This window comes from Asparagus officinalis, chromosome 4 (assembly GCF_001876935.1).
Source record: "Asparagus officinalis chromosome 4, Aspof.V1, whole genome shotgun sequence".
NCBI classification, from domain to species: domain Eukaryota; kingdom Viridiplantae; phylum Streptophyta; class Magnoliopsida; order Asparagales; family Asparagaceae; genus Asparagus; species Asparagus officinalis.
This window is the reverse complement of record NC_033797.1, coordinates 1,957,622-1,983,866: the sequence shown is the minus strand read 5'-3', so window position 1 is coordinate 1,983,866 and position 26,245 is coordinate 1,957,622. Positions and strand designations below refer to the sequence as shown.

General features: G+C 35.1%; 2 protein-coding genes across 2 annotated transcripts; both read left to right on the top strand.

Annotated features, from left to right (window-relative positions):
• On the top strand, window positions 824–14,623 carry LOC109836334 (protein DJ-1 homolog D-like). The gene is made up of 5 exons (XM_020404197.1): window positions 824–929; window positions 1,021–1,137; window positions 9,943–10,383; window positions 11,183–11,545; window positions 14,378–14,623. The coding sequence occupies exons 1-5, from the start codon at window positions 879–881 to the stop codon at window positions 14,564–14,566; spliced, it is 1,161 nt and encodes a 386-aa protein (XP_020259786.1). The 5' UTR covers window positions 824–878; the 3' UTR covers window positions 14,567–14,623.
• Window positions 20,884–25,994, top strand: LOC109836333 (protein DJ-1 homolog D-like). Its single transcript, XM_020404196.1, has 3 exons — window positions 20,884–21,345; window positions 22,145–22,507; window positions 25,512–25,994. The coding sequence occupies exons 1-3, from the start codon at window positions 21,022–21,024 to the stop codon at window positions 25,698–25,700; spliced, it is 876 nt and encodes a 291-aa protein (XP_020259785.1). The 5' UTR covers window positions 20,884–21,021; the 3' UTR covers window positions 25,701–25,994.

Genomic DNA, 26,245 nt, shown 5'->3' with positions numbered 1-26,245 from the left:
GCGTAGGGAGGTGAGGGCAGTCGAGGTGGGCGGCGGTGGAGAAAACGACGAGAGAGAGAGAGAGAGGGGGGTGATGAACAGTAGAGGGTTTAATTCCCTGCCACGTGAGAAAAACAATCTTAAACACAGATTAAGCCCCCACGTGCAACGCACGTGATGAGTTCTCGTCCGGACAAAAGTGGGCGCCGACGCGAGAAAAAGGACCTATAATGGTAATTTTATTCAATTAAAATGTCTTTTATCGCCGATTTCCTAATTAAAATACCTTGTTGGTAAATGGGGTTGAATTAAAATACCAATATGGGTATTTAGCCCTACCAAAACAGAATATATACAATAATAACTCACAATAATTACATCGTACCAAACAACCCTTGAGTGCTACTTAGCCGGAAAGAAAACAAAAAAAGAAGGAACCGGAAGTTCACACGATACACACAAAACCTTATCTCAACCCTACAATCACCACTTCTGTCCACTTCCCACGTGCCAGCTTCTTGTGCCCTCCCTCGCCACTCGTGTGATTCAACCCTCAAGGGCTAATTTCTAAAGACCCCCCTTAAGTTTTGGAGTTTTCAGATAACCTCGTTAGTTTTAAAAATGTCACGAAACGCCTCTTTAAGTTCCGGGGTTCTCAGAGAACTACCTTCAACTTTAAATTTCTTTCCAAGAAAAACCCCCCTAACACTGTCAGCTTTGGGGGTTTGTGTGGTAGTCAGAAGTAACACAGTTTAGTTTTTTTTTTCAGTTTTGAGGGGATTTGACAAATTTCAAACGTGAGGGGGGTTTTGTGTAATTTATGCCACCACTATATTATATACAATGCTACCCCCTCTTCACTTTACGGTCACTCCCGAGGGAACTCCGGTCGACAGAAAATGGCGAAATCTGCTCTAATGATCTGCGGCGACTATGTAGAAGACTACGAGGTGCTGAGTGAACCCTTTCTCTCTCTCTCTGATTTCATCAATTTTAGATTTCTATATGAATATTTTGTTGATTTAATTAATTTGTTCGGAGGTGATGGTGCCTTTTCAAGCCCTGCAAGCTTATGGCGTCTCAGTTGACGCGGTCTGCCCTGGAAAGAAATCTGGCGAGGTTATCAAGACTGCTGTTCATCAGGAATCAGGGTGTCAGGTGGTAATTTGGAAAATTTTGGATTGAACCCATAAAAGTATTTTGCTGAAACAATTTTTCAAAACAGTCTCAATTTATTTTTTTATTTTTAAAATCGACTGATTTTTTTTATTTACCAAAACCGACCCGTTTTTTACCACGTCAGCCTAATCATCGTCCTAAATAGTCGGGGTTGACAACCCCGACTATTTAGGAGTGCATTAAACAATTTTTCAAAATAGTCGGGGTTGAAAACCCGATTATTTAGGACGGTGATGAGGCTGACGTGGCAAAAAACAGGTCGGTTTTGATAATTAAAAAAATATGTTGATTTTAAAAATAAAATGGGACTGTTTTGAAAAATTGTTCTATTTTGCGTAGTTGGGATGCTTGGGAGTACATATTTACGGGTAAATTTAACAAATCTATTGCGTACTACTTAGGTTTGCATAAACAAAAATATTGACCTGTAAAGGACTTTTTTTTATTTTAATTGTTGGATTGATTTCGCAAAACTATTGTGAAGTACTGCTAGGTTTGTATAAAAAAAAGCGTGAACAAACGTATTGTGAACTTCTAAGGCTTTGTTTGGATACTATGGTGTTTTCCTTATTGTGTTTTTGTAAGAAAACACCATGGTGTTGTGTTTTTCTCTTAAAATATTTTCAAAACACTATGTTAAGTATTTTTGGTTGACACTAGTTTGACCAATTATAACATTAGTATTAAACATATTATTAATATATTATATATTAATTATAATAAAATATATTATTAATTAAATGTTATAATATTTAGTTTACATTATTATAGTATTATAAGTATTAAATGTAATGCAATATAATATTGTATAATGTATTATAATATTATATTGTACTTTAATATGCTATATTAAATTACAATTATTATTATATTATAATTATTACATATTATTTTCAAATAATTATATATTTAATTATTTTGGTATATCAATTTGTTATTGTTGTATATTATATTAATATTTTTATAATAATGTTATTTTATTATTAATATAATATTATACTATTATTAATATAATATAATATTATACTATTATTCATATAAATATATTATTATAATCTTATTATCATGTTATTACTAGTATGTTATTAATAAATTAATATATTATAATATTTTAATATTATATAATATAATATAGTTTTTAATATATTTAGGTTTATTAATAGTACTTAATAATATAATAGTATTTATGATATAAATAAATATTATTATATTATAAAAATATTATTTTTACATTAACATTTGTTAGCAATAAATTATTTTATTATTAAAATTATTTTACATAATAAATTATATTATTTATTGCATAATATATTAATATTTTATATATTATATTATTATATTATGAATATATTATTTTTACATTAACATTTGTTAGCAATAAATTATTTTATTATTAAAAATTATTTACTTTATAATAAATTATATTATTTATTGCATAATATATTAATATTTTATATATTTATATTACAATTTACTTATTACAATATGTTATTACAATATTATTATTATATTATTCTTTTATTTTTAAATATGTTATTATTATATAATATTTTATAGTTATTAATTTATTTATTAAAAAGTTAATAATATTATAGCGATTATAATATTGTATAGTATGTTATTATATCATTATTATATTATTATTTATTATTAATAACTTTTTTATTATTTTTATTAGTTTATTTATATTTTATTATTATATAATACATTATTAACATATTAAATATTGGTATTTAATATGTTACTATATTATTATATAAGATATTTTATTTATTATCTTTTTATATTATTTAACAAATATTACTAATATATTAAATTAACTATAATATTGTATAGTATAATATAATATAATAAGCATGTTGATAATAACTCTATAATAATTATATTTAATATATTATGTTAGATATTATATTAACACATTCTCAAACTCAAACCCGAAACACCAAACTTAAAACACCTAAAAGGTGTTTTGAAATAAGTGTTTTGTTTTTAGTTTGAGGATGATTTAGCTCAAAAAACACCATGGTTTTCAAACGCGTGGTGTTTTATTTTTGGCAAAAACACCATGGAAACAAGTAAAACACAATGGTATCCAAACGGAGCCAAGTTAGCAGAAAAACACCACAAACTTCAGAAAATTAGCCACGAATAAAATATAGGGAACTTTATTTATGTTTCAAAACCAACCGTGTTTCGGATGAAGTCCAAGCTGTCATCAACAGGTTAGATCGTTACTTGATATCCACCACGGATTTTAAAGTACTTTCTTCCTTGATTTGAAAGTTTTATCATAGTCTTCTCTAATAAAAAATAGCGTGTGATTATTTTGCTGTTAATTTGCATTTTAATACCCCAAAGCTCACCGCTTTTTTGATACTCTGAAGTTCTATTTTGACATTTTGGTATACCGAAGTTTTCAAATTGTCATTAGTTTGACAAATTGATACCCCAAAGCCCTAACTTTGTTCCTCATTTTCCCCACACAGAAAGCTGAAGCTTTATAAGAGAAATCTTTTTTACTCCTTTTAACTTTTCTGTGTTAGTATAAAATTGTCGAAATAGAAATTTAAGGCATCAAAGTCAAACAAGGGTGTTAGGGTAGTAAACTGCCCTCTAATAGTTCATGGTATTTTTGAAATTTATCCTTTTTTAATTGGCTAGTTGAAACTGTCAATATTATGATTTTGCCTTGCCATAATGCGGTTGGTAGATGCCTGTGTTGCACGAGTATGAGTATGGTACATGACAAATTTGTTAAAAATAGGGTACGGGGACACGGTTATATGAATATTTATATACATATATATTACATATTGGAATTAATAATTTATATGAGAACAAGGATGAGAATTGAAATTCCTATAACATCTTTATGCTTCTTTTATTATGTGGGTTTTAAATTGAAAAATCTCAAGTTTTTGTTGAGCGCTGCGAAAGCCAAACAACCAAACCGATATGCTTCGAGAAATCAAATCAAACGAACGTCGAGAAAAGGCCAAACGAACCAAATCAATGTCACAAACACAAACAACCAATTTTAACGTGGTTCAGCAAGTTCTCTACGTCCACGGGGCAAGAAGGGGATAGGGTTTTTCACTAATAGAGAAGAAGAGTACAAACTGAGATTACAAGCCACTCAAACTCACCAATTAATCTCACCAACAAATCTCTAATTCTCTCCAAACAAAACCCTAACCAATAGTTCAGAAAATATCTTTTTTGTGTGCTCCAAATATCCCCAATTTTCTTCTCTTCCAATTGTTCCATATATATAGAAATCCTAAAATCATAAACATACTAGGAATTCTAAAACAAAAAACAAAACAGATTAGGAATCCTAATAACCTGTTATCAAAATAGATTTGGAATCATGTTACCAAAACAGATTAGGAATCCCAATAACTTGTTACCAAAACAAATTAGGAAACATATTAGGAACCTGCTATCCAATAATTCTCCACCTCGGCGAAGTTTTTTTTAAAACTGAGCCGACACCAATACCAACCAAACGTCTCACTTGTTGTGTTCAGTACGAAGTAGAACAAATCCACGATAACGGACTCAATCCACAACAAGTCGAGAACCCAAACGAGAATACGAACAAACTCCAAATGTCGGTATCAATTCACCAAACCGGTTGCATCATAAATGACTGCCTACGTATCCTCTTATCTAAGGAATTAAGCCTTCACGTAGTTCACCCAAACGGCCTCCAAAGACCCTCAATCAAATAGAAAAGTTTACAACTCTTCACCAATATTACCAATGAATCTGTAACTAATAGCGCTCCCAATGGTCCCAAACTGAAACAAATCAAACACCTCCACCTAAGGTGAACCAATGGCTGTATCCAAAACATATCCACTAGCTGCACTCGAATCCAAAACCAACTCATCATCTGCATCCAAATCCAAATGATCTTCAAATTGTGTCACCTCAGCTAGAATCTCAAACGATGCAGTATGATCTGGAGTATGTGGAGTAATCTTCACCCAATGTGAAGTAGCATCACCCTCCGCCCGTTGTGATATCCCAATAATCTGATCAACACTCTCCACCTACCGAGAGTCAAATGTGACATACCTGCTCAGAACAAAATCAGAAGCTCCTAACTGATAATCAAACGAACATCTGAATCCCAAACGTGCAATCGGATCAAATCTCACATCTTCGATGTGATCAAATGCTGGACAACCAAATATCCGACGTAACTCAAAATCTGAAGCAGCTCCATCAGATCCAAAATCTTCACACGCAGTAGTCGGCAATCTATGACCAAGATGACCCAAATATGTCGAAGCTCCAAAATCAAAACCAATGCTCGACAACCAACGTCGATCCCCCTCCAGTAAGGAACGATCCATCAAAACTGTCATCTCATCTCGTCGCCCTAATGTCTCCACATCAATGATGTGTCTCAAACTGTCATGAGCTCAGCGCAAATACAAGAAAGAACCCCTACTAAAACTAGAACGACGGGTTACCTTTCTGTCAATACACTTTTTCCAATTGTTGACTTGTAGGACTTCACACCAACGGGACCTAGTTGCAACCCACCAATGCCTAGAATAATCCCCAACTACGAAAATCAAATACCGATTACCTCCCAATGATGTCTTCTTGGAAGACCCCCAAATGCCTGACTGAACACCATCTAAAAGACCCATCGATTGATGGATAGAAGTGCCAAACTCCACATCGTTTTTCTTACTCATGCCAATGTGCTCAAAAAACTTCAATCTGTAGGTCAAAACACTCCTCAACAAACCCTGTACGACATAACCAATCAAATAACCCAACATTAACAAATACCACAGTCTAGCCAAATCCAAAGAAGTCATCAGCTCTCTATCAAACATCGTGCTCCCAATCAAATAATACAAATTATTCCTCCTGACGTCCTTCATCACAATCATGGATCCCAATGTGACCTTCAAACGTGAATCGACCAAGATCACCCTATAGCTTGCTGCCTCCAAAACTCCAAGTGAAATAATATTCTTCTTCAACTGAGGAACGAACTTCATTCCAACCAACTCCCGAATCACTCCGTCACCCATCCTAATCCGAACGGTACCGATACCATCAATATGATATTCATGATCATTACCCATGAGCATGACTTCCCCTCTTTCCGACTCTTAAAAGCTGGAGAACCAATCCCTTATAGGACAAATATAGTAAGAAGCACCCGAATCTAATATCCACTCTGTAAAGTCGACAACACAAACTGATGGTAGTACAGATAACGAGTAGTCCGAAGAATCCGAATCTGAATTATTGTCACTAGCCTTAACAACATTCACCTTTGAAGCTTGAATAGCTTTCCTCTTATTCTTCCCAGTTCGATCAATCAACTTTGGGCATTCGGTTTTTCAATGTCCATCCTCTTTACAAAATGCACACTGATTCCTACGAACTCCAAGATGTGCCTCTCTAGACTGCGACCTCATACAATGGTTTGGACTCTTTGCTCTTACAACCAATGCCCCGTTACTGGCTCAACTGAAGTCTTATTATCCTTCTTTCGAAGTAGATAATTCACAAGTGCAGCGGTGACCTCACTATAAGAAAGAGATGCATTCTCATTAATAAGAGTAAGAACGAATGTTTCATATTCCTCGTCAGGTATGAAACTCAATAACAACAACGCCTTGTCTTCATCTTCAATCATCACATCTACATTCGTCAAATCCGCAAGAAGTTTCGTGTAGTGGTTCATGTGATCACCAATGGAGGTCTCTTTCTTCAATTGGAAACGATAAAGTCTCCTCTTCAAATGCAAACGGTTCTCTACACTCTTGATCAAATACTTGCCATCTAGGATCTCCCAAATCTTCTTAGCCAAAGTCTCATTGATCACGTTATATTTTAAATCTTGAGTCAAAAAAGATCTAATCACACCACACGTCGTTCTATTTATCTTTTTCCAAATCTTCTCCTTAATATCCTCCGGTTTCCCGTCTAACTCCAAAATATCTTTCAAATTTTACGCATTGAGCGCATCCAAGACTTCACATCTCCAAAGATCAAAATTGTTTGTGCCATTAAACTTCTCCACAACTATCTTCATAGAGTGGATATTCAAACTTTGGACGGTCTTCATGTCAGAAGTACCCTACACCACTTCTTTTTATCCGATCATCTTTCTCAAAGCACCAAAACAAATACGGAACAAATGAAGAATAGATCCAAAACTGAAAAAGATAAGTCTTTACAAAAAAGATCTCACTTTTATCACCAAACGAAGTCCTAGGCGAGCCTCCAAAACGACCTACTCCTCCAAATAGCCTAAGCGTAGCCCGAGCTCTGATACCACTTGTTGAACGCTGCGGAAGCCAAACAACCAAACCAATGTGCTTCGAGAAATCAAATCAAACGAATATCGAGAGAATGCCAAACGAACCAAATCAATGTCACAAAGACAAACAACCAATTTTAACATGGTTCGGCAAGTTGCCTACGTCCACGGGACAAGAAGGGGATAGAGTTTTTCACTAATAGAGAAGAAGAGTACAAACTGAGATTACAAATCACTCAAACTCACTAATTAATTTCACCAACAAATCTCTAATTCTCTCCAAACAAAACCCTAACCAATAGCTCAGAAAATATCTTTTTTCTGTGCTCCAAATATCCCTAATTTTCTTCTCTTCCAATTGTTCCATATATATAGAAATCCTAAAATCATAAACATATTAGGAATTCTAAAACAAAAACCATATATATAGAAATCCTAAAATCATAAACATATTAGGAATTCTAAAACAAAAAACAAAACAGATTAGAAATCCTAATAACCTGTTACCAAAACAGATTTGGAATAATGTTACCAAAACAGATTAGGAATCCCAATAACCTGTTACCAAAACAAATTAGGAACCTGCTATCCAACAGTTTTTGAACTAGACATCCAAACAACCCTTCAAAATCATTATTTGGAATCTAACATATGTCCAATGAGTTTCAAGAAATGGATGTGAAGTGTAGGATATATGTCCAAAAAATGTATGGCAAGTGTTTTGAATTAAAAAAATGTATTGTATAATTGAGTACATGCCCGAATAAATTTATGCATATATGCAAGAAGTGTCCAATGAATTTGGGTATGATATGGGTATGGGTACGTGTCGGGTACGAGTATGGCTTCAAATTAGAAGTACCCAGGTAACCTAGCTAGATGCCATCATAATAGGTTATTTGGAAATTAGAGTTATTTTACTATAATGGGTATAAGGTAAGTATTTTCTTCATGATTAAAGGTGAAATCAGATGTTTCAAAAATCAAATTGTCTTTGTTTAGACGACTTGCAACATGATTCACTGGTCTCACGCAACAGTACACTATCTAAGAGCTCTCTTATTCAAATAAGAGATGCAATAACATTGTTCATCACTCGTAATACACTAATAGAGTGGAACTGATGCTTGAATAAAAGCATAAGTTGAGTCCATAAGAATGTTGTACGTAATGTATTAACAAGGGCAGATCCAGAATATCTTAAGAAGAAAGGGCAGAGCCAGAATTTATTCCCCCTGTGGGGGCACTTATACAATTATAACTAAAGACTTATATAATACAGATTCTACCAATAGAAAATTATTTATACAATAATCTCAATGATCTCAACACAATACGTTTCGTTATCATTTTCGTGGACATGATCATTTTCATCACAAAAACTAACAAGACACTACTAAGTTTTTACAATAGTCTTTCATAGTTGTTCTCTATGTGGGGGCACCAAACGAATATTTTATAGGGGCACCTCTTAAAATTGTAGATAAATTCTGATTTTTCACAACTTTTATGGGGCACCCCCTACCCCCCATGCCCCCCCCCCCCCCCATGGGGCCCCCCAAAAAATGTACATCCATCCTTGAATGTATACTTGTTAGCAAAGAGTTAATTAACTCATAGATAAATGCATAAATAGGTAAGTATAGACACTTGGCCTGCACTACCGGTTAGACCGGTTAGATATGAAGGTAAAAGCATTATAGCTTTATCCTATAAATTAAGATAGATGACTAGGGTTAATGGGTTAACCTCCACATTGTCACCTCTAACGGTAATATGTTGCAAAGATATCTGAGTGGTTATTTTTACGTGGCATGATTAAGCTATACAGTGTTGCTTATGGAAAATATGTGTGTATAAACCTTATTCAGAATTCCTTCATCCTCTCTTATTTTTCTCTAATCACGACATCTTAGTGTTTTCTCCTTGTTAAAAGTTAAAATTTCTTCTATAATGGATTATGATTGTGCTCAGTTGAATGTTAGCTTAGTTAACAATAAATGTAGGTAATTGAGAAAGTGCCTTCATAACACGGTGTAAAACTATCAGAGTCTGTTTGCATTGTGTACGAGATCTGGAATTAATTCCTGCTTTTGCCTAAATTCTACTTGAACTGGGCTCCGTCCCATTCTAGAAAAGATGGAACTATGAGTATCGTTGTTGACTCAAATTTTAGAAATCTCTGTATATTATAGCAACAGCTGTAGTTATGATTCTGTCAATTGGGTCAAGACTGTCATTTAAAGTTGGTTAAAAAAAAGTTGGTTACTGTGGCTCAGATGATGAGGCTGATCACATTATTGAATATTAGGCTTCCAGCTACAGGCAGTTTCATTTAGATATTAGGAACAAGTGGTTGGTCTCAAAAATATATACTCATGAGTGAGATACCGTATTGTACACTATTATTGATGTGCCCTTGCTTATTTTCATGTTTTAAGAAAGAATCCTCCTGACACATGTCGTAATTGTCATGATTGCAGACATATTCTGAGTCACGAGGTCACAATTTCACACTCAATGCCACATTCTCTGAGATTGATGTGGGTAAATATGATGGTCTAATTCTTCCTGGAGGACGAGCTCCAGAGTATCTTGCAATGGATGACTCGGTTTTGACTATAGTTCGTAAATTTCAAGAAAGTAGAAAGCCAATTGCATCCATCTGCCACGGACAGTTGATTTTAGCAGCAGCAGATGTGGTGAAAGGCCGAAAATGTACTTCATATCCTCCTGTAAAGCCAGTTCTAATTGCTGCTGGTGCTCATTGGATAGAGCCAGAGACAATGGCTACATGTGTTGCTGATGGAAATCTGATAACTGGACCAACATATGAGGGGCATCCCAAGTTTATCGAGCTCTTTGTGAAAGCTGTAGGTGGCTCTGTAACAGGATCAGATAAAAAGATTCTGTTTCTTTGTGGGGTATGTCTTTTTGCACTGCAAACTAGTATTGTCGTCGTTTTACTATATCAGTTATTTCTTGTCAACTAATATTTATCGTCGCTTACTAATCTGACCTGAATGCAAGTACACTTTATTACTAAAGCAATGTCATGAGGATATTTTGCAGATAAGAACTTTCATAATTCAACTTTTGAAATGTATTGGACATATTTTCTTTCAAAAATATACGGTTAATATTATGTCACGATTCTTCTGTATTTTAATAGCGGTTTATACTTTTATTTAGTCCGCTACATGTCTCTAAGGAAAATATTAATAATAATGATAAAGCCTTTGACAGCTGTTCAGTTGTACTTGTCACATATTGTCCAGTCCTATATATTGTTGGCACTATAATTCTGTTATGTGCTATCTATTTATTGTGCTGTCTATTTATTTCTAGATGATTAAACCTGTTTATAAGATATGTTGATTTTCGCAAGTTAGAAAAGAAACCTCATCTTGTTTCTGTTCTTGTGAGCTCATTGCACCATGACCATGATGATGATTGAGAGAGTATGAAAATTATAAACCCCATAATGATTTTTCAATCGGAGCTGTAGTACAGACTCTGTCAAAGGGATGTTAAGATGGTAAATATTTTCAATTGAGGGCTACCCATTTCAATTTGACTTGTATATCACTACTTGAACATTCTTGTTTCTTTATTTCCTATTTATGTTCGCGTTAACTACTAAATGTATAATCTAAAATGTTTGTGCGACAACGTGTAATTCTAGGCTTAACGTAATAGATTTTCGTTAATCACAAATTGCAGGACTATATGGAGGATTATGAGGTTATGGTTCCATTTCAGTCTCTTCAGGCTCTAGGTTGTACAGTTGACGCCGTTTGTCCAAAGAAAATTGCAGGAGAAAAATGCCCTACAGCCATCCATGATTTTGAAGGTGACCAGACTTATAGTGAGAAGCCAGGCCATAATTTCACTCTAAATGCGACTTTTGATAGCGCCTGTGCTTCATCTTATGATGCACTAGTGATCCCAGGAGGTCGAGCTCCAGAGTATCTTGCTCTTGATGAGAAAGTTCTTACTTTGGTGAAGAAGTTTATTGATGGGGGGAAACCAGTAGCATCAATTTGCCATGGACAACAGATCTTATCAGCTGCTGGAGTTCTTAAGGTAATTATAACAATCCTGTTTCTTGATGAACTTTTGTTGGGTAAGACAGTTTCAGGGGAAATTTGAAATTTAAATATACAATGGACTAGCTTAAATTAGCTCCTTGTTTATCTCAAGAAAAATAACTTAATTTTTTGAAGGAGAATGTTAGTGTCCTTCCCAAATCATGTTGTACATATAAAGAGTGAAATGGATTTATGAACTTTATTCCTTGTAGGGTTAATTCAGATAGAACCCCTGTACTATCGCCCAATTGCGGACTGACCTTCTGTAATTCTGCTGGTGTGGATAGACCCCCTCAATTATTGCCTAATTGCACATAGTGCCCCTAAGTAAATTTCTTTTGACTCTTAAAAGAGTAAAAAATGTTCACTCAGGAGGTCTGTCCATAGAAATAGAACTACCGGGGGTCTGTCCGCAATTAACCCTAATTTTTATGAATTGTTATGAAACCATAGTTTGGAATGATAATGCGCCATGGTTTATGGTATCATTTTGTTCTAAGTTTTCTCATCAAGTATGGTGAGCACTTAGTACAACAAAAACGAAGACTTTATCTCAAATTTGGGGCCGGTTACATGAGTATCCTTACATTCATTTCCATTATGGGTCATCCCCTCCATTAACTACTAACATATCCTTCTTCATTGCGTCCAACCAAGCTCTTTTAAGTCTACCTCTAGTCCTTTTCGCCCCGTTAACGATATGTCTTCTCACCTCTCCTAACCTCTGACCTGTGGTAAGCACTTTTTCAGGTTGATTTTTTAGACTCTGAAAACAACAAAGGTAAATGGTATCCATGGCCTAGTGCATCTTGCTTGCATCTAGAAAGTTTACCAATCTTACTGTCCCTTGTTTCAATGGGTCACCAGCAGATCTTGCGAAAGACCCCCCCTCTATTATAGAAAGAACTCGCTGCTCTTGAATGTGGTGAAAATAAGGTATTCAATTAAAGTGAGTTTAGCATGCCACTCACCAGAACACTTGACTTCCCGAGCTCTTCCCTCTCCATAAAACGTTTTGGGTAGATACAGTCTGTGGGTTAAGAAACACAATTCATCCTTGACATGCAAAGAGCAGGGCATCCTGTTGAGGTTGAAGTGTGTGCTGATATCATGGCTATAAATGTTTATGCTTTGTGACATGGACCTTGATCAACCCTTATTCTCGGGGTCAAAGTTGGCTCCCGGGAATGATCATTGTTGCCAAGAAATGTAGGCTTTCTTGTTATAAGGACATAAAAATTGATTATTGGTTTCATAAAATCCGGTATAAGATCAGACTAAAATCATATATTCAAATAATAAAACCTCATGTCCTTTAGGATTATCTGTTGATTTTATCATTTTCTTACATGGTCAAATTTGTAGCTGTTGTCAAATGTTTGGCTTGGTCAACACATGATCATCATGTGACATTTCAATATTCTTGACCAATTTGATACATATATTCATATCTGACATATCGTAGGTGTACTCCATAGCATTGAACATATGGATATGGTCAGAATTGGTTTACACAAATGATCATTACTGGAAACATAGTTTGTTCATATCTGACATATTGTAGGTTTACCAATAGGTCATGCATATTCCTGACTTTATGCACAACATAGTTTCATACTCCAGCACTCACGTTGGAAGATAGCACCTTTGTCTTCTTCATGGAGCCATTCAGAGAGTTTGGCTACTAGCAAGTGTTAGGAATCTCTTGCATCCATTCAGTTCAGGTGTGGGTTGAGATATAGTCCAACATTGAATAAACAGTTAGGTCACGACTTAAATGGTGTTAACGTTTGATAACTCAGTACGTACAAAACATTGAATCAATTTTATCTATTAATATAAATTAATGGAGCGTTAATTAACAATCTATATTGTAACACATGGCATCCTTTATCCTCCCTCTCCCGTATGCAACCTTCCATAGAATGCTTGCGATATAATATTTTTCTATCAATCAGGAACCCAGAATCTTATCCATCTTGTGAACACGTCTTAAATTACCAAATAGTAGTAGTAGTAATGACAATAATAACAACAACAACAATAATGATAATAACAATATATAATAATAATAATAATAATAATAATAATAATAATAATAATAAAGAATGAAAGAAAGAAAGAAAGAAAGAAAACAACATTCTCACCTTCCCTCCTTTCATGAATTCAAAAAACCTCAACACAACCTACGCTCGGCATCCACCAGGTGTGGGCTGACAACCTCACCAACGAGTTCCTCCTTATTTGGAACCTGGTCAAAACCTACCCCTTCATTGTGGTCGACACCGAGTTCCTCGGCGTTATCTACCACCTCTCCAGACTCTACAACCTTCAAACCCCTGTTGATCGGTATTGCAATATGAAACAAAGTCGACGCCCTCCACATCATTCAAATTGGCCTCATCCTATCCTACTCTAGCAGCAATCTCGCCGGCGTCTTCAGCCGCCCCTCCTTATAGGGGTTCACCACGTAGGAAGACTGAATCTGTAATTATCGGGAAAATAATTATATGGACATCAACTTATGAAAGATTATATATAGGGGAGAGCGAAAATAAAAGGATGGCATGTGTCACGATGTAGATTATTAAAATTAGTGTTTCCGTTAATTTACTTTAATAGATAACGTTGATTCAATATTTTGTTTTTACTGACTTTTGAATTGTTAACCCCATAGCCGAGTCCATTTCTTCATGGGCTTTTGCCGGTAGAATGAACAGTTGCAGTGCATTTATCCTCAGGGGGGAATAAGCAACAACTGCTAAAATACCGAACTTTCACCATGATTGTTCCATGCTTACCATTTATTTAATATCGCACCTTACAGGGGAAGAAATGCACGGCGTATCCAGCAGTGAAGCTCAATGTGGTGCTGGGAGGAGCGACGTGGTTGGAGCCTGACCCTATTGACCGTTGCTTCACTGATGGAAATTTAGTCACAGGTGCAGCTTGGCCTGGACATCCAGAGTTTGTTTCTCAGCTTATGGCCTTGCTTGGTATTAAAGTCTCGTTCTAAATGCATTGAACTTTAGGTTAACGTGCATGAGTGTGTAAGTTGCAACTCGTTTGAGGGAGTACGACGCAGCTCGGTCATCAATGGTAGCTTTCAAGAAATGGAGAGAAGGTGGGTCGAGGCTGGAGAGGGCATCTGTCCTTGGAAGGAAAAGGATGACAACCATACCACTTCCCCCATCAGCAACTCCCTAAATGTTATGCAATCGCACGAGAACTCCTGGCCATTTTGATATCTATGAATGCTTGCTGCGGTATTTGCGATCTGTTTCAAGGAAAAAAAAAGAAGGAAAAAAAAAAGGAAAGAAAGGATAATGGTTTTTTTCCCCCTGCTTATAAGAGAATGTACAGAGTGACAGCTCAATCCTGTGCTTGCATTTCCTATACCCAGTGTGTGGCTCGTTATATTCAGCCCTTTCAAGCTCAATTACAACGGATCAAATATTAATGTGGGTCCTCATTTATAACTGCTGTTGAAATGTATAAACATGAGCTTGGGGATCTTTTACATGCTGTTCGAGTAAACCCAAGATAGCTTCACATCTCCTGAACAAAGAATGTTAATCTTGACTCAATAGAGAGAGGTACTCAATAGAGAGAGGTACTCTGCCATCATAAAACAAAAAAGAAAGAAGGGAACATTACTAAAGATAAACACTTAAATTAGTATGTAAAATAAATCAATCACTTAATATGTCTACTCATTCCGAAAGAAAGCAATAATATACTGAGCTTTTTGAAAATTGATCACATGAAAGTTCCCTCGGTTCAAAGAAAGTAACGAACCTAATACAAATTACATCACATGTTTTTTGCAATGGAGAAACCAACAAATATTGCAACGATACATACTAGAAACACTAATATTGTAAACAATGAACCTAATACAAAAGCATAGAGAATAGATAGAGAAAATAAAAGTTTCCCCAAGTTTTTTCTTGTCCACATCCAGATTATGGCTCACTGGATATCTTTGTTCTTGAGCATAAACAGATGTTTGGACAGGCCTCGAGCTGGATGCTGAATCATGAGAGAGTGTGTGCTTCTCCCATTCAATCAAAGCCTCTTCGTATGTTGCATACCCTTTGTAGGAGGCATTTGGGAACTTATCTACCTGAGATTTGCATTCTTCCCAATTATTAAAAATACCACATCGTCGACCTCTCTTCACAACATAAAAACTTTTTCTAGCCATGGATAACCTGAAAATACCCCAGGTTGGAGGGTAAACAAAATTTTTACAACCTAAAGTTAGCAAGCAAAGTTAAAAAAGTAATTATATAAAATTAATACCCAATACCATTGTGCTCAATCAAACTTATTTATCCTACGCACTGAACACTTAAATTGGAACATACCGTTGTGCTCTCACTTCATTAACTTATCTAGACAGGAATTTGTTATATAAAATCATAACCAACGTTCATCAATGTGTATGTTTTGTTGGTGGCGATGCTTATTAACTACCCTACAACAATATTCCACACATTCCTTTTCAAAAAGCACAGAGATCAAAAGCCTGCATCCTTTTTTTTTGGGTGTGTATGTTTTGTTGGTGGCGATGCATATTAACTACCCTACAACAATATTCCACAGATTCCTTTTCAAAAAGCACAGAGATCAAAAGCCTGCATCCTTTTTTTTGGGTGTGTATGTTTTGTTGGTGGCGATGCATATTAACTACTCTACAACAATATTTCACAGATTCCTTTTCAAAATGCATTGGACCCGTTGTTGTCCATCTATAGCTTCTTCGTATAGTGTCAAGTTCCTTTTCAACATAATTACCCAAAAGAACACAAACATCCTTCACGGTCATCTCTTTTGTTAAACCAAAAACTGCATTTTCCCCTTTTCAATTTTTTTGAGTTAATCTACCTAACAAACTAATTTATTGGACATGCAGAGTTGATGCTTTTGGGTTTCATATCCCTGCTCTACAACAATACTAATAATATCAAGAGTCAAAAAGCACAGAGATCAAAAGCCAAATTCAGAACAAATTTGGGGCCGGAGTTGGTACTTTCAACCAAAATTTTCCAGGATAAAAGAACAAGTTTTTCCAGGATTAAAGAACAAATTTTCAAGGATTATAGATTGATTCCTAAAAAAAAGAGCGACAGAGCTCTGTACCTTCGACCTCGAGCTCGTCCGCGGTGACTTGGAGCCGGAGTTGGGGAGAGGATGCTGAAACGCTTGAAATCAAAAAAATAAAAAAAAACCCTAATCAAAACCTGTAACGAGCTAGGAATGGATGGCCGTGATCCTTACCTGAGTTGGGGGAAGGAGGTGGCTTGATGGAGGAGGAGAAATGGGGATCTCGAGAGAGCGCTCGAGCTCGAAGGAAGATCGGTTTTTGTCGGCGGCGAGGCTGCTTTCGTGGTGGGCGGAGTTGGGGAACTCGACGGAGGAGGAAAGTCGGCTGATTCAACAAGGAGCTGAAGCTGTGATTTTGGGAGAAATGGGGGAGAAATGGGGGAAGAAGATTGGGGGTCACGAGCTGTGCGCTTGTAGATTTAGTCGTCGCTATATATTCAAAAAACCCCCTGCTTTAACAATCCCCAGCTCGAGATTCGTGAGTGCCGTTTTATTTTTCGTCGTCGCCAATTTTTCAAAAAGACCCCTGCTTTAACAAACACGGAGGTGATTCGTACGAACTCGTTCGCATGAGAAATCTACTGTATATATATATATATATATATATATATATATATGTATATATGTACATATATACATACATATATATATGTATATATGTACATATATACATACATATATATATATATATATATATATATATATATATACAGTAGAAAATGGAGATTAAAGAGAATCTCTTGTTATTTTCACTAAAATAGTATTGAAGAAGAGTACTACAATTGTAAACTTAGATACAGAATCAACCTCAAAAAAAAACTCCTAATTAAATTTCACCTAACAAACTCTCTAATTCTCTCCAAACAAAACCCTAACCAATAGCTCTAGAAAAGTATTTTTTTCTGTGCTCCAAATATCCCAATGTTTCTTCTCTTCCAATTGTTCCATATATATACTGAGAATCCTAACAATCATAGACATATAACGCCGACATTCTAAAACAAAAACAAAACAGATAGAAATCCTAATAACCCTGTTACCTAAAACAGATTGGAACAAACGCATATACCGAAAAACAGAGTTTAGTACCATAACTGTTTACCGAAAACAAAATTAGGAACATTGCTATTCCATACAGTTTTTTAACTAGACATGCCAGACACACCCCTCGCGTCAAGGGGAAATCATTAGATTTGAAGTAACCATGATGTCAGAATGAGTTTCGAGGAAGGGGATTTGTTGGAAGTGAGGTACATATGTCCAAAAAATGTATGCAAGCGTGTTTGAATTAGAAAATGTATATGTATAATTGAGTACATGCGATATTGAACATTTATGCATTATAATGCAAGAAGTGTCCAATGATTTGGAGTATGATAATGGTGATGGATACGTGTCGGACGACGAGTAATGGCTTCAACATTAGAAGCACCTATTCAGGTAACCATAGTCTAATGCCAATCAGTATACACCGAATCGAAATAAACAATAAAAAAAGAGCTGTGAGGAATGTGTGCGAAGACTTGTTACAATCTCAACTACGTCAATACAATAAAACATTGCAAGCTAAAACCAAGGGAAATAGAAAGATCTTGATGATTATTCAAAAACAAGTTATCATTTATCATCACTAGCAAGATTAAAAAGTGATGGAAAAAAATCATAGCCAGAAGTAGTGTACATCTCAAATCAAGATTTATCTAGTCAAATACCTGCTTATAAAAGAGTAATTACCACTGCACCACAAAATAGAAAATACCACCTGGTCTCATCAGCAACAACAAAAATCTTAACGCAAACGTCTAACAACGTTTCTTCCACATAGTCAAACTCACAATAATTTTTTGATCATATCGTTAATGAAAAGATACACTCTTGTATGTACAAACAGGTAAATAACATGCTTCGGCACAATCCCATTGCCACTTGAACTGATACAGGTTAAAAGTAGCGCGAAACTCAATACCAAATAGTAGGGATGGTACAGACATAAGAGCGCATTGAAGAATACCAATAAGTTATCTACATACAGCAACGAATTATGAGATTGTATGGAGCCGATATCCCAAATACAAAGTCAAAATTGATTGGACAACAAAATTCAACGTTAAAGTTATCAATTATAAGACTAAAAGAGTCAAAATATCCACAATGATTCTGCTTGTAGATAAAGTTAGAGAGGCAACAAGAACACAAACCATTCCCCTGTGGGGCACTTCATACATATTATATACTAAACGACTTATTAAATAAATAAATAAGATTCTACCAATAAGGATAGATAAAGTCATTATTATAAAACATAAATAAAAGTAAAAAAAAGACATCATAATCTCAACACAATACGTCTTCGTTAATGCGCAATAAATATTGTCTGCTGACTATTATAACAATCCAATAAAGATATGATCCATTTTCATACACAAAAACTAACACAAAGGAGCACTTATTAAGTTTTCCTATCAATTAGTGTTTTCTGGTTCATAGTGCATCTTCTATCCCTCACGAGGAGCGAAGGAAGAGAGAGGAGAGAGGCGACCAAAACCGATATATGATGTTAATAGGGAAGTCACTTTCTTCAAATGTAGAATAAATATCTGATTTTTCACAACTTTTATGGGGCACCTAGGAGGAAAAGAGCAAATTTTTTTGGGTACAATTATCCAAAAATAGAATACCTAGTTTTCTCTTTCTCCTTTTTCTCTTCCTTACGAAGTTTTTTCTTTAAAATCAACTCCCATGCCCCCTAACCCCCCAATTTTGTTTTAACTTAATTAACCCTATATATATATATATACTATATATATATATATACTATATATATATAATATTACTATAATATATAACTAAATATATTAACTATATATATATAATAATATATTTATTATATACATTATATATATATATATCATATTATATAATAACTATATATATATATATAACTATGATATATTAACTATATATATATAGTATAATATAATATAATATATATATTATATATAATATATATATATATATATATATATATATAACTAATATAATTATTATATATATTATATATATATATATATATATATATATATATATATATATATATATATTCTATATATATATATATATATATATTATATATATATTATAAAATATATATATATATATAACTATATATATAACTATATTATAAAACCATGAAAACGTGATGTGTGTATATGACTATATATATATATATATAACTATATATATTAACTATATATATATATATGTTATATATATTATATATATAGTATATATATATATATATATGATTATCATGGGGCCCCCCAAAAAATGTACATCCATCCTTGAATGTATACTTGTTAGCAAAGAGTTAATTAACTCATAGATAAATGCATAAATAGGTAAGTATAGACACTTGGCCTGCACTACCGGTTAGACCGGTTAGATATGAAGGTAAAAGCATTATAGCTTTATCCTATAAATTAAGATAGATGACTAGGGTTAATGGGTTAACCTCCACATTGTCACCTCTAACGGTAATATGTTGCAAAGATATCTGAGTGGTTATTTTTACGTGGCATGATTAAGCTATACAGTGTTGCTTATGGAAAATATGTGTGTATAAACCTTATTCAGAATTCCTTCATCCTCTCTTATTTTTCTCTAATCACGACATCTTAGTGTTTTCTCCTTGTTAAAAGTTAAAATTTCTTCTATAATGGATTATGATTGTGCTCAGTTGAATGTTAGCTTAGTTAACAATAAATGTAGGTAATTGAGAAAGTGCCTTCATAACACGGTGTAAAACTATCAGAGTCTGTTTGCATTGTGTACGAGATCTGGAATTAATTCCTGCTTTTGCCTAAATTCTACTTGAACTGGGCTCCGTCCCATTCTAGAAAAGATGGAACTATGAGTATCGTTGTTGACTCAAATTTTAGAAATCTCTGTATATTATAGCAACAGCTGTAGTTATGATTCTGTCAATTGGGTCAAGACTGTCATTTAAAGTTGGTTAAAAAAAAGTTGGTTACTGTGGCTCAGATGATGAGGCTGATCACATTATTGAATATTAGGCTTCCAGCTACAGGCAGTTTCATTTAGATATTAGGAACAAGTGGTTGGTCTCAAAAATATATACTCATGAGTGAGATACCGTATTGTACACTATTATTGATGTGCCCTTGCTTATTTTCATGTTTTAAGAAAGAATCCTCCTGACACATGTCGTAATTGTCATGATTGCAGACATATTCTGAGTCACGAGGTCACAATTTCACACTCAATGCCACATTCTCTGAGATTGATGTGGGTAAATATGATGGTCTAATTCTTCCTGGAGGACGAGCTCCAGAGTATCTTGCAATGGATGACTCGGTTTTGACTATAGTTCGTAAATTTCAAGAAAGTAGAAAGCCAATTGCATCCATCTGCCACGGACAGTTGATTTTAGCAGCAGCAGATGTGGTGAAAGGCCGAAAATGTACTTCATATCCTCCTGTAAAGCCAGTTCTAATTGCTGCTGGTGCTCATTGGATAGAGCCAGAGACAATGGCTACATGTGTTGCTGATGGAAATCTGATAACTGGACCAACATATGAGGGGCATCCCAAGTTTATCGAGCTCTTTGTGAAAGCTGTAGGTGGCTCTGTAACAGGATCAGATAAAAAGATTCTGTTTCTTTGTGGGGTATGTCTTTTTGCACTGCAAACTAGTATTGTCGTCGTTTTACTATATCAGTTATTTCTTGTCAACTAATATTTATCGTCGCTTACTAATCTGACCTGAATGCAAGTACACTTTATTACTAAAGCAATGTCATGAGGATATTTTGCAGATAAGAACTTTCATAATTCAACTTTTGAAATGTATTGGACATATTTTCTTTCAAAAATATACGGTTAATATTATGTCACGATTCTTCTGTATTTTAATAGCGGTTTATACTTTTATTTAGTCCGCTACATGTCTCTAAGGAAAATATTAATAATAATGATAAAGCCTTTGACAGCTGTTCAGTTGTACTTGTCACATATTGTCCAGTCCTATATATTGTTGGCACTATAATTCTGTTATGTGCTATCTATTTATTGTGCTGTCTATTTATTTCTAGATGATTAAACCTGTTTATAAGATATGTTGATTTTCGCAAGTTAGAAAAGAAACCTCATCTTGTTTCTGTTCTTGTGAGCTCATTGCACCATGACCATGATGATGATTGAGAGAGTATGAAAATTATAAACCCCATAATGATTTTTCAATCGGAGCTGTAGTACAGACTCTGTCAAAGGGATGTTAAGATGGTAAATATTTTCAATTGAGGGCTACCCATTTCAATTTGACTTGTATATCACTACTTGAACATTCTTGTTTCTTTATTTCCTATTTATGTTCGCGTTAACTACTAAATGTATAATCTAAAATGTTTGTGCGACAACGTGTAATTCTAGGCTTAACGTAATAGATTTTCGTTAATCACAAATTGCAGGACTATATGGAGGATTATGAGGTTATGGTTCCATTTCAGTCTCTTCAGGCTCTAGGTTGTACAGTTGACGCCGTTTGTCCAAAGAAAATTGCAGGAGAAAAATGCCCTACAGCCATCCATGATTTTGAAGGTGACCAGACTTATAGTGAGAAGCCAGGCCATAATTTCACTCTAAATGCGACTTTTGATAGCGCCTGTGCTTCATCTTATGATGCACTAGTGATCCCAGGAGGTCGAGCTCCAGAGTATCTTGCTCTTGATGAGAAAGTTCTTACTTTGGTGAAGAAGTTTATTGATGGGGGGAAACCAGTAGCATCAATTTGCCATGGACAACAGATCTTATCAGCTGCTGGAGTTCTTAAGGTAATTATAACAATCCTGTTTCTTGATGAACTTTTGTTGGGTAAGACAGTTTCAGGGGAAATTTGAAATTTAAATATACAATGGACTAGCTTAAATTAGCTCCTTGTTTATCTCAAGAAAAATAACTTAATTTTTTGAAGGAGAATGTTAGTGTCCTTCCCAAATCATGTTGTACATATAAAGAGTGAAATGGATTTATGAACTTTATTCCTTGTAGGGTTAATTCAGATAGAACCCCTGTACTATCGCCCAATTGCGGACTGACCTTCTGTAATTCTGCTGGTGTGGATAGACCCCCTCAATTATTGCCTAATTGCACATAGTGCCCCTAAGTAAATTTCTTTTGACTCTTAAAAGAGTAAAAAATGTTCACTCAGGAGGTCTGTCCATAGAAATAGAACTACCGGGGGTCTGTCCGCAATTAACCCTAATTTTTATGAATTGTTATGAAACCATAGTTTGGAATGATAATGCGCCATGGTTTATGGTATCATTTTGTTCTAAGTTTTCTCATCAAGTATGGTGAGCACTTAGTACAACAAAAACGAAGACTTTATCTCAAATTTGGGGCCGGTTACATGAGTATCCTTACATTCATTTCCATTATGGGTCATCCCCTCCATTAACTACTAACATATCCTTCTTCATTGCGTCCAACCAAGCTCTTTTAAGTCTACCTCTAGTCCTTTTCGCCCCGTTAACGATATGTCTTCTCACCTCTCCTAACCTCTGACCTGTGGTAAGCACTTTTTCAGGTTGATTTTTTAGACTCTGAAAACAACAAAGGTAAATGGTATCCATGGCCTAGTGCATCTTGCTTGCATCTAGAAAGTTTACCAATCTTACTGTCCCTTGTTTCAATGGGTCACCAGCAGATCTTGCGAAAGACCCCCCCTCTATTATAGAAAGAACTCGCTGCTCTTGAATGTGGTGAAAATAAGGTATTCAATTAAAGTGAGTTTAGCATGCCACTCACCAGAACACTTGACTTCCCGAGCTCTTCCCTCTCCATAAAACGTTTTGGGTAGATACAGTCTGTGGGTTAAGAAACACAATTCATCCTTGACATGCAAAGAGCAGGGCATCCTGTTGAGGTTGAAGTGTGTGCTGATATCATGGCTATAAATGTTTATGCTTTGTGACATGGACCTTGATCAACCCTTATTCTCGGGGTCAAAGTTGGCTCCCGGGAATGATCATTGTTGCCAAGAAATGTAGGCTTTCTTGTTATAAGGACATAAAAATTGATTATTGGTTTCATAAAATCCGGTATAAGATCAGACTAAAATCATATATTCAAATAATAAAACCTCATGTCCTTTAGGATTATCTGTTGATTTTATCATTTTCTTACATGGTCAAATTTGTAGCTGTTGTCAAATGTTTGGCTTGGTCAACACATGATCATCATGTGACATTTCAATATTCTTGACCAATTTGATACATATATTCATATCTGACATATCGTAGGTGTACTCCATAGCATTGAACATATGGATATGGTCAGAATTGGTTTACACAAATGATCATTACTGGAAACATAGTTTGTTCATATCTGACATATTGTAGGTTTACCAATAGGTCATGCATATTCCTGACTTTATGCACAACATAGTTTCATACTCCAGCACTCACGTTGGAAGATAGCACCTTTGTCTTCTTCATGGAGCCATTCAGAGAGTTTGGCTACTAGCAAGTGTTAGGAATCTCTTGCATCCATTCAGTTCAGGTGTGGGTTGAGATATAGTCCAACATTGAATAAACAGTTAGGTCACGACTTAAATGGTGTTAACGTTTGATAACTCAGTACGTACAAAACATTGAATCAATTTTATCTATTAATATAAATTAATGGAGCGTTAATTAACAATCTATATTGTAACACATGGCATCCTTTATCCTCCCTCTCCCGTATGCAACCTTCCATAGAATGCTTGCGATATAATATTTTTCTATCAATCAGGAACCCAGAATCTTATCCATCTTGTGAACACGTCTTAAATTACCAAATAGTAGTAGTAGTAATGACAATAATAACAACAACAACAATAATGATAATAACAATATATAATAATAATAATAATAATAATAATAATAATAATAATAATAAAGAATGAAAGAAAGAAAGAAAGAAAGAAAACAACATTCTCACCTTCCCTCCTTTCATGAATTCAAAAAACCTCAACACAACCTACGCTCGGCATCCACCAGGTGTGGGCTGACAACCTCACCAACGAGTTCCTCCTTAATAATAATAATAATAATAATAATAATAATAATAAAGAATGAAAGAAAGAAAGAAAGAAAGAAAACAACATTCTCACCTTCCCTCCTTTCATGAATTCAAAAAACCTCAACACAACCTACGCTCGGCATCCACCAGGTGTGGGCTGACAACCTCACCAACGAGTTCCTCCTTATTTGGAACCTGGTCAAAACCTACCCCTTCATTGTGGTCGACACCGAGTTCCTCGGCGTTATCTACCACCTCTCCAGACTCTACAACCTTCAAACCCCTGTTGATCGGTATTGCAATATGAAACAAAGTCGACGCCCTCCACATCATTCAAATTGGCCTCATCCTATCCTACTCTAGCAGCAATCTCGCCGGCGTCTTCAGCCGCCCCTCCTTATAGGGGTTCACCACGTAGGAAGACTGAATCTGTAATTATCGGGAAAATAATTATATGGACATCAACTTATGAAAGATTATATATAGGGGAGAGCGAAAATAAAAGGATGGCATGTGTCACGATGTAGATTATTAAAATTAGTGTTTCCGTTAATTTACTTTAATAGATAACGTTGATTCAATATTTTGTTTTTACTGACTTTTGAATTGTTAACCCCATAGCCGAGTCCATTTCTTCATGGGCTTTTGCCGGTAGAATGAACAGTTGCAGTGCATTTATCCTCAGGGGGGAATAAGCAACAACTGCTAAAATACCGAACTTTCACCATGATTGTTCCATGCTTACCATTTATTTAATATCGCACCTTACAGGGGAAGAAATGCACGGCGTATCCAGCAGTGAAGCTCAATGTGGTGCTGGGAGGAGCGACGTGGTTGGAGCCTGACCCTATTGACCGTTGCTTCACTGATGGAAATTTAGTCACAGGTGCAGCTTGGCCTGGACATCCAGAGTTTGTTTCTCAGCTTATGGCCTTGCTTGGTATTAAAGTCTCGTTCTAAATGCATTGAACTTTAGGTTAACGTGCATGAGTGTGCAAGTTGCAACTCGTTTGAGGGAGTACGTACATGGTGGGGGGAAAAATGTGCGTGAGTGTGTAAGTTGCAACTCTTTTTGAGGGAGTATGCGTATGGAGGGGGGAAAAAATACTAGATATCAGTTTGTGAGAAGTGGTTGGGTTTTATGTATGTACTTTTGTTATACTAGACATCAGTTTGTGAGTAAGTGGTGGGTTTTATGTATGTACTCTTGTTATTCCATGTGTTAATGCTTTTGAAATGAGTGATGTTGGTGTAGGTCCCGCCGTCCAAAATTGGCGCTCATCTACTAGTACTCACTATGAATTTTCAGGACTATTTCAGATTGTTACTTTAATGTTCTCATCTAAATGCGTAGCTTTTGTTGGATTAATGCTCATTGCTTGTCCTTTCATGGTAATTATCCGATATTTTACGCGGATAGGTTTTGGATTAGCCGTGTCACTGAGAAGAAAGAAAGATATATAGCCGCCGAGGAGATGGATTTTTTTTTATAGCGTCCGTATACA

Bases quoted from the DNA above. Each gene is read 5' to 3' on its own strand.
- LOC109836333 (XM_020404196.1), top strand. From the start codon at position 21,022: ATGGATGACTCGGTTTTGACTATAGTTCGTAAATTTCAAGAAAGTAGA. The intron at 21,346-22,144 runs GTATGTCTTTTT...CACAAATTGCAG, and splicing joins AGATTCTGTTTCTTTGTGGG to GACTATATGGAGGATTATGA. The intron at 22,508-25,511 runs GTAATTATAACA...CGCACCTTACAG, and splicing joins CAGCTGCTGGAGTTCTTAAG to GGGAAGAAATGCACGGCGTA.
- LOC109836334 (XM_020404197.1), top strand. From the start codon at position 879: ATGGCGAAATCTGCTCTAATGATCTGCGGCGACTATGTAGAAGACTAC. The intron at 1,138-9,942 runs GTGGTAATTTGG...TCATGATTGCAG, and splicing joins ATCAGGAATCAGGGTGTCAG to ACATATTCTGAGTCACGAGG. The intron at 10,384-11,182 runs GTATGTCTTTTT...CACAAATTGCAG, and splicing joins AGATTCTGTTTCTTTGTGGG to GACTATATGGAGGATTATGA.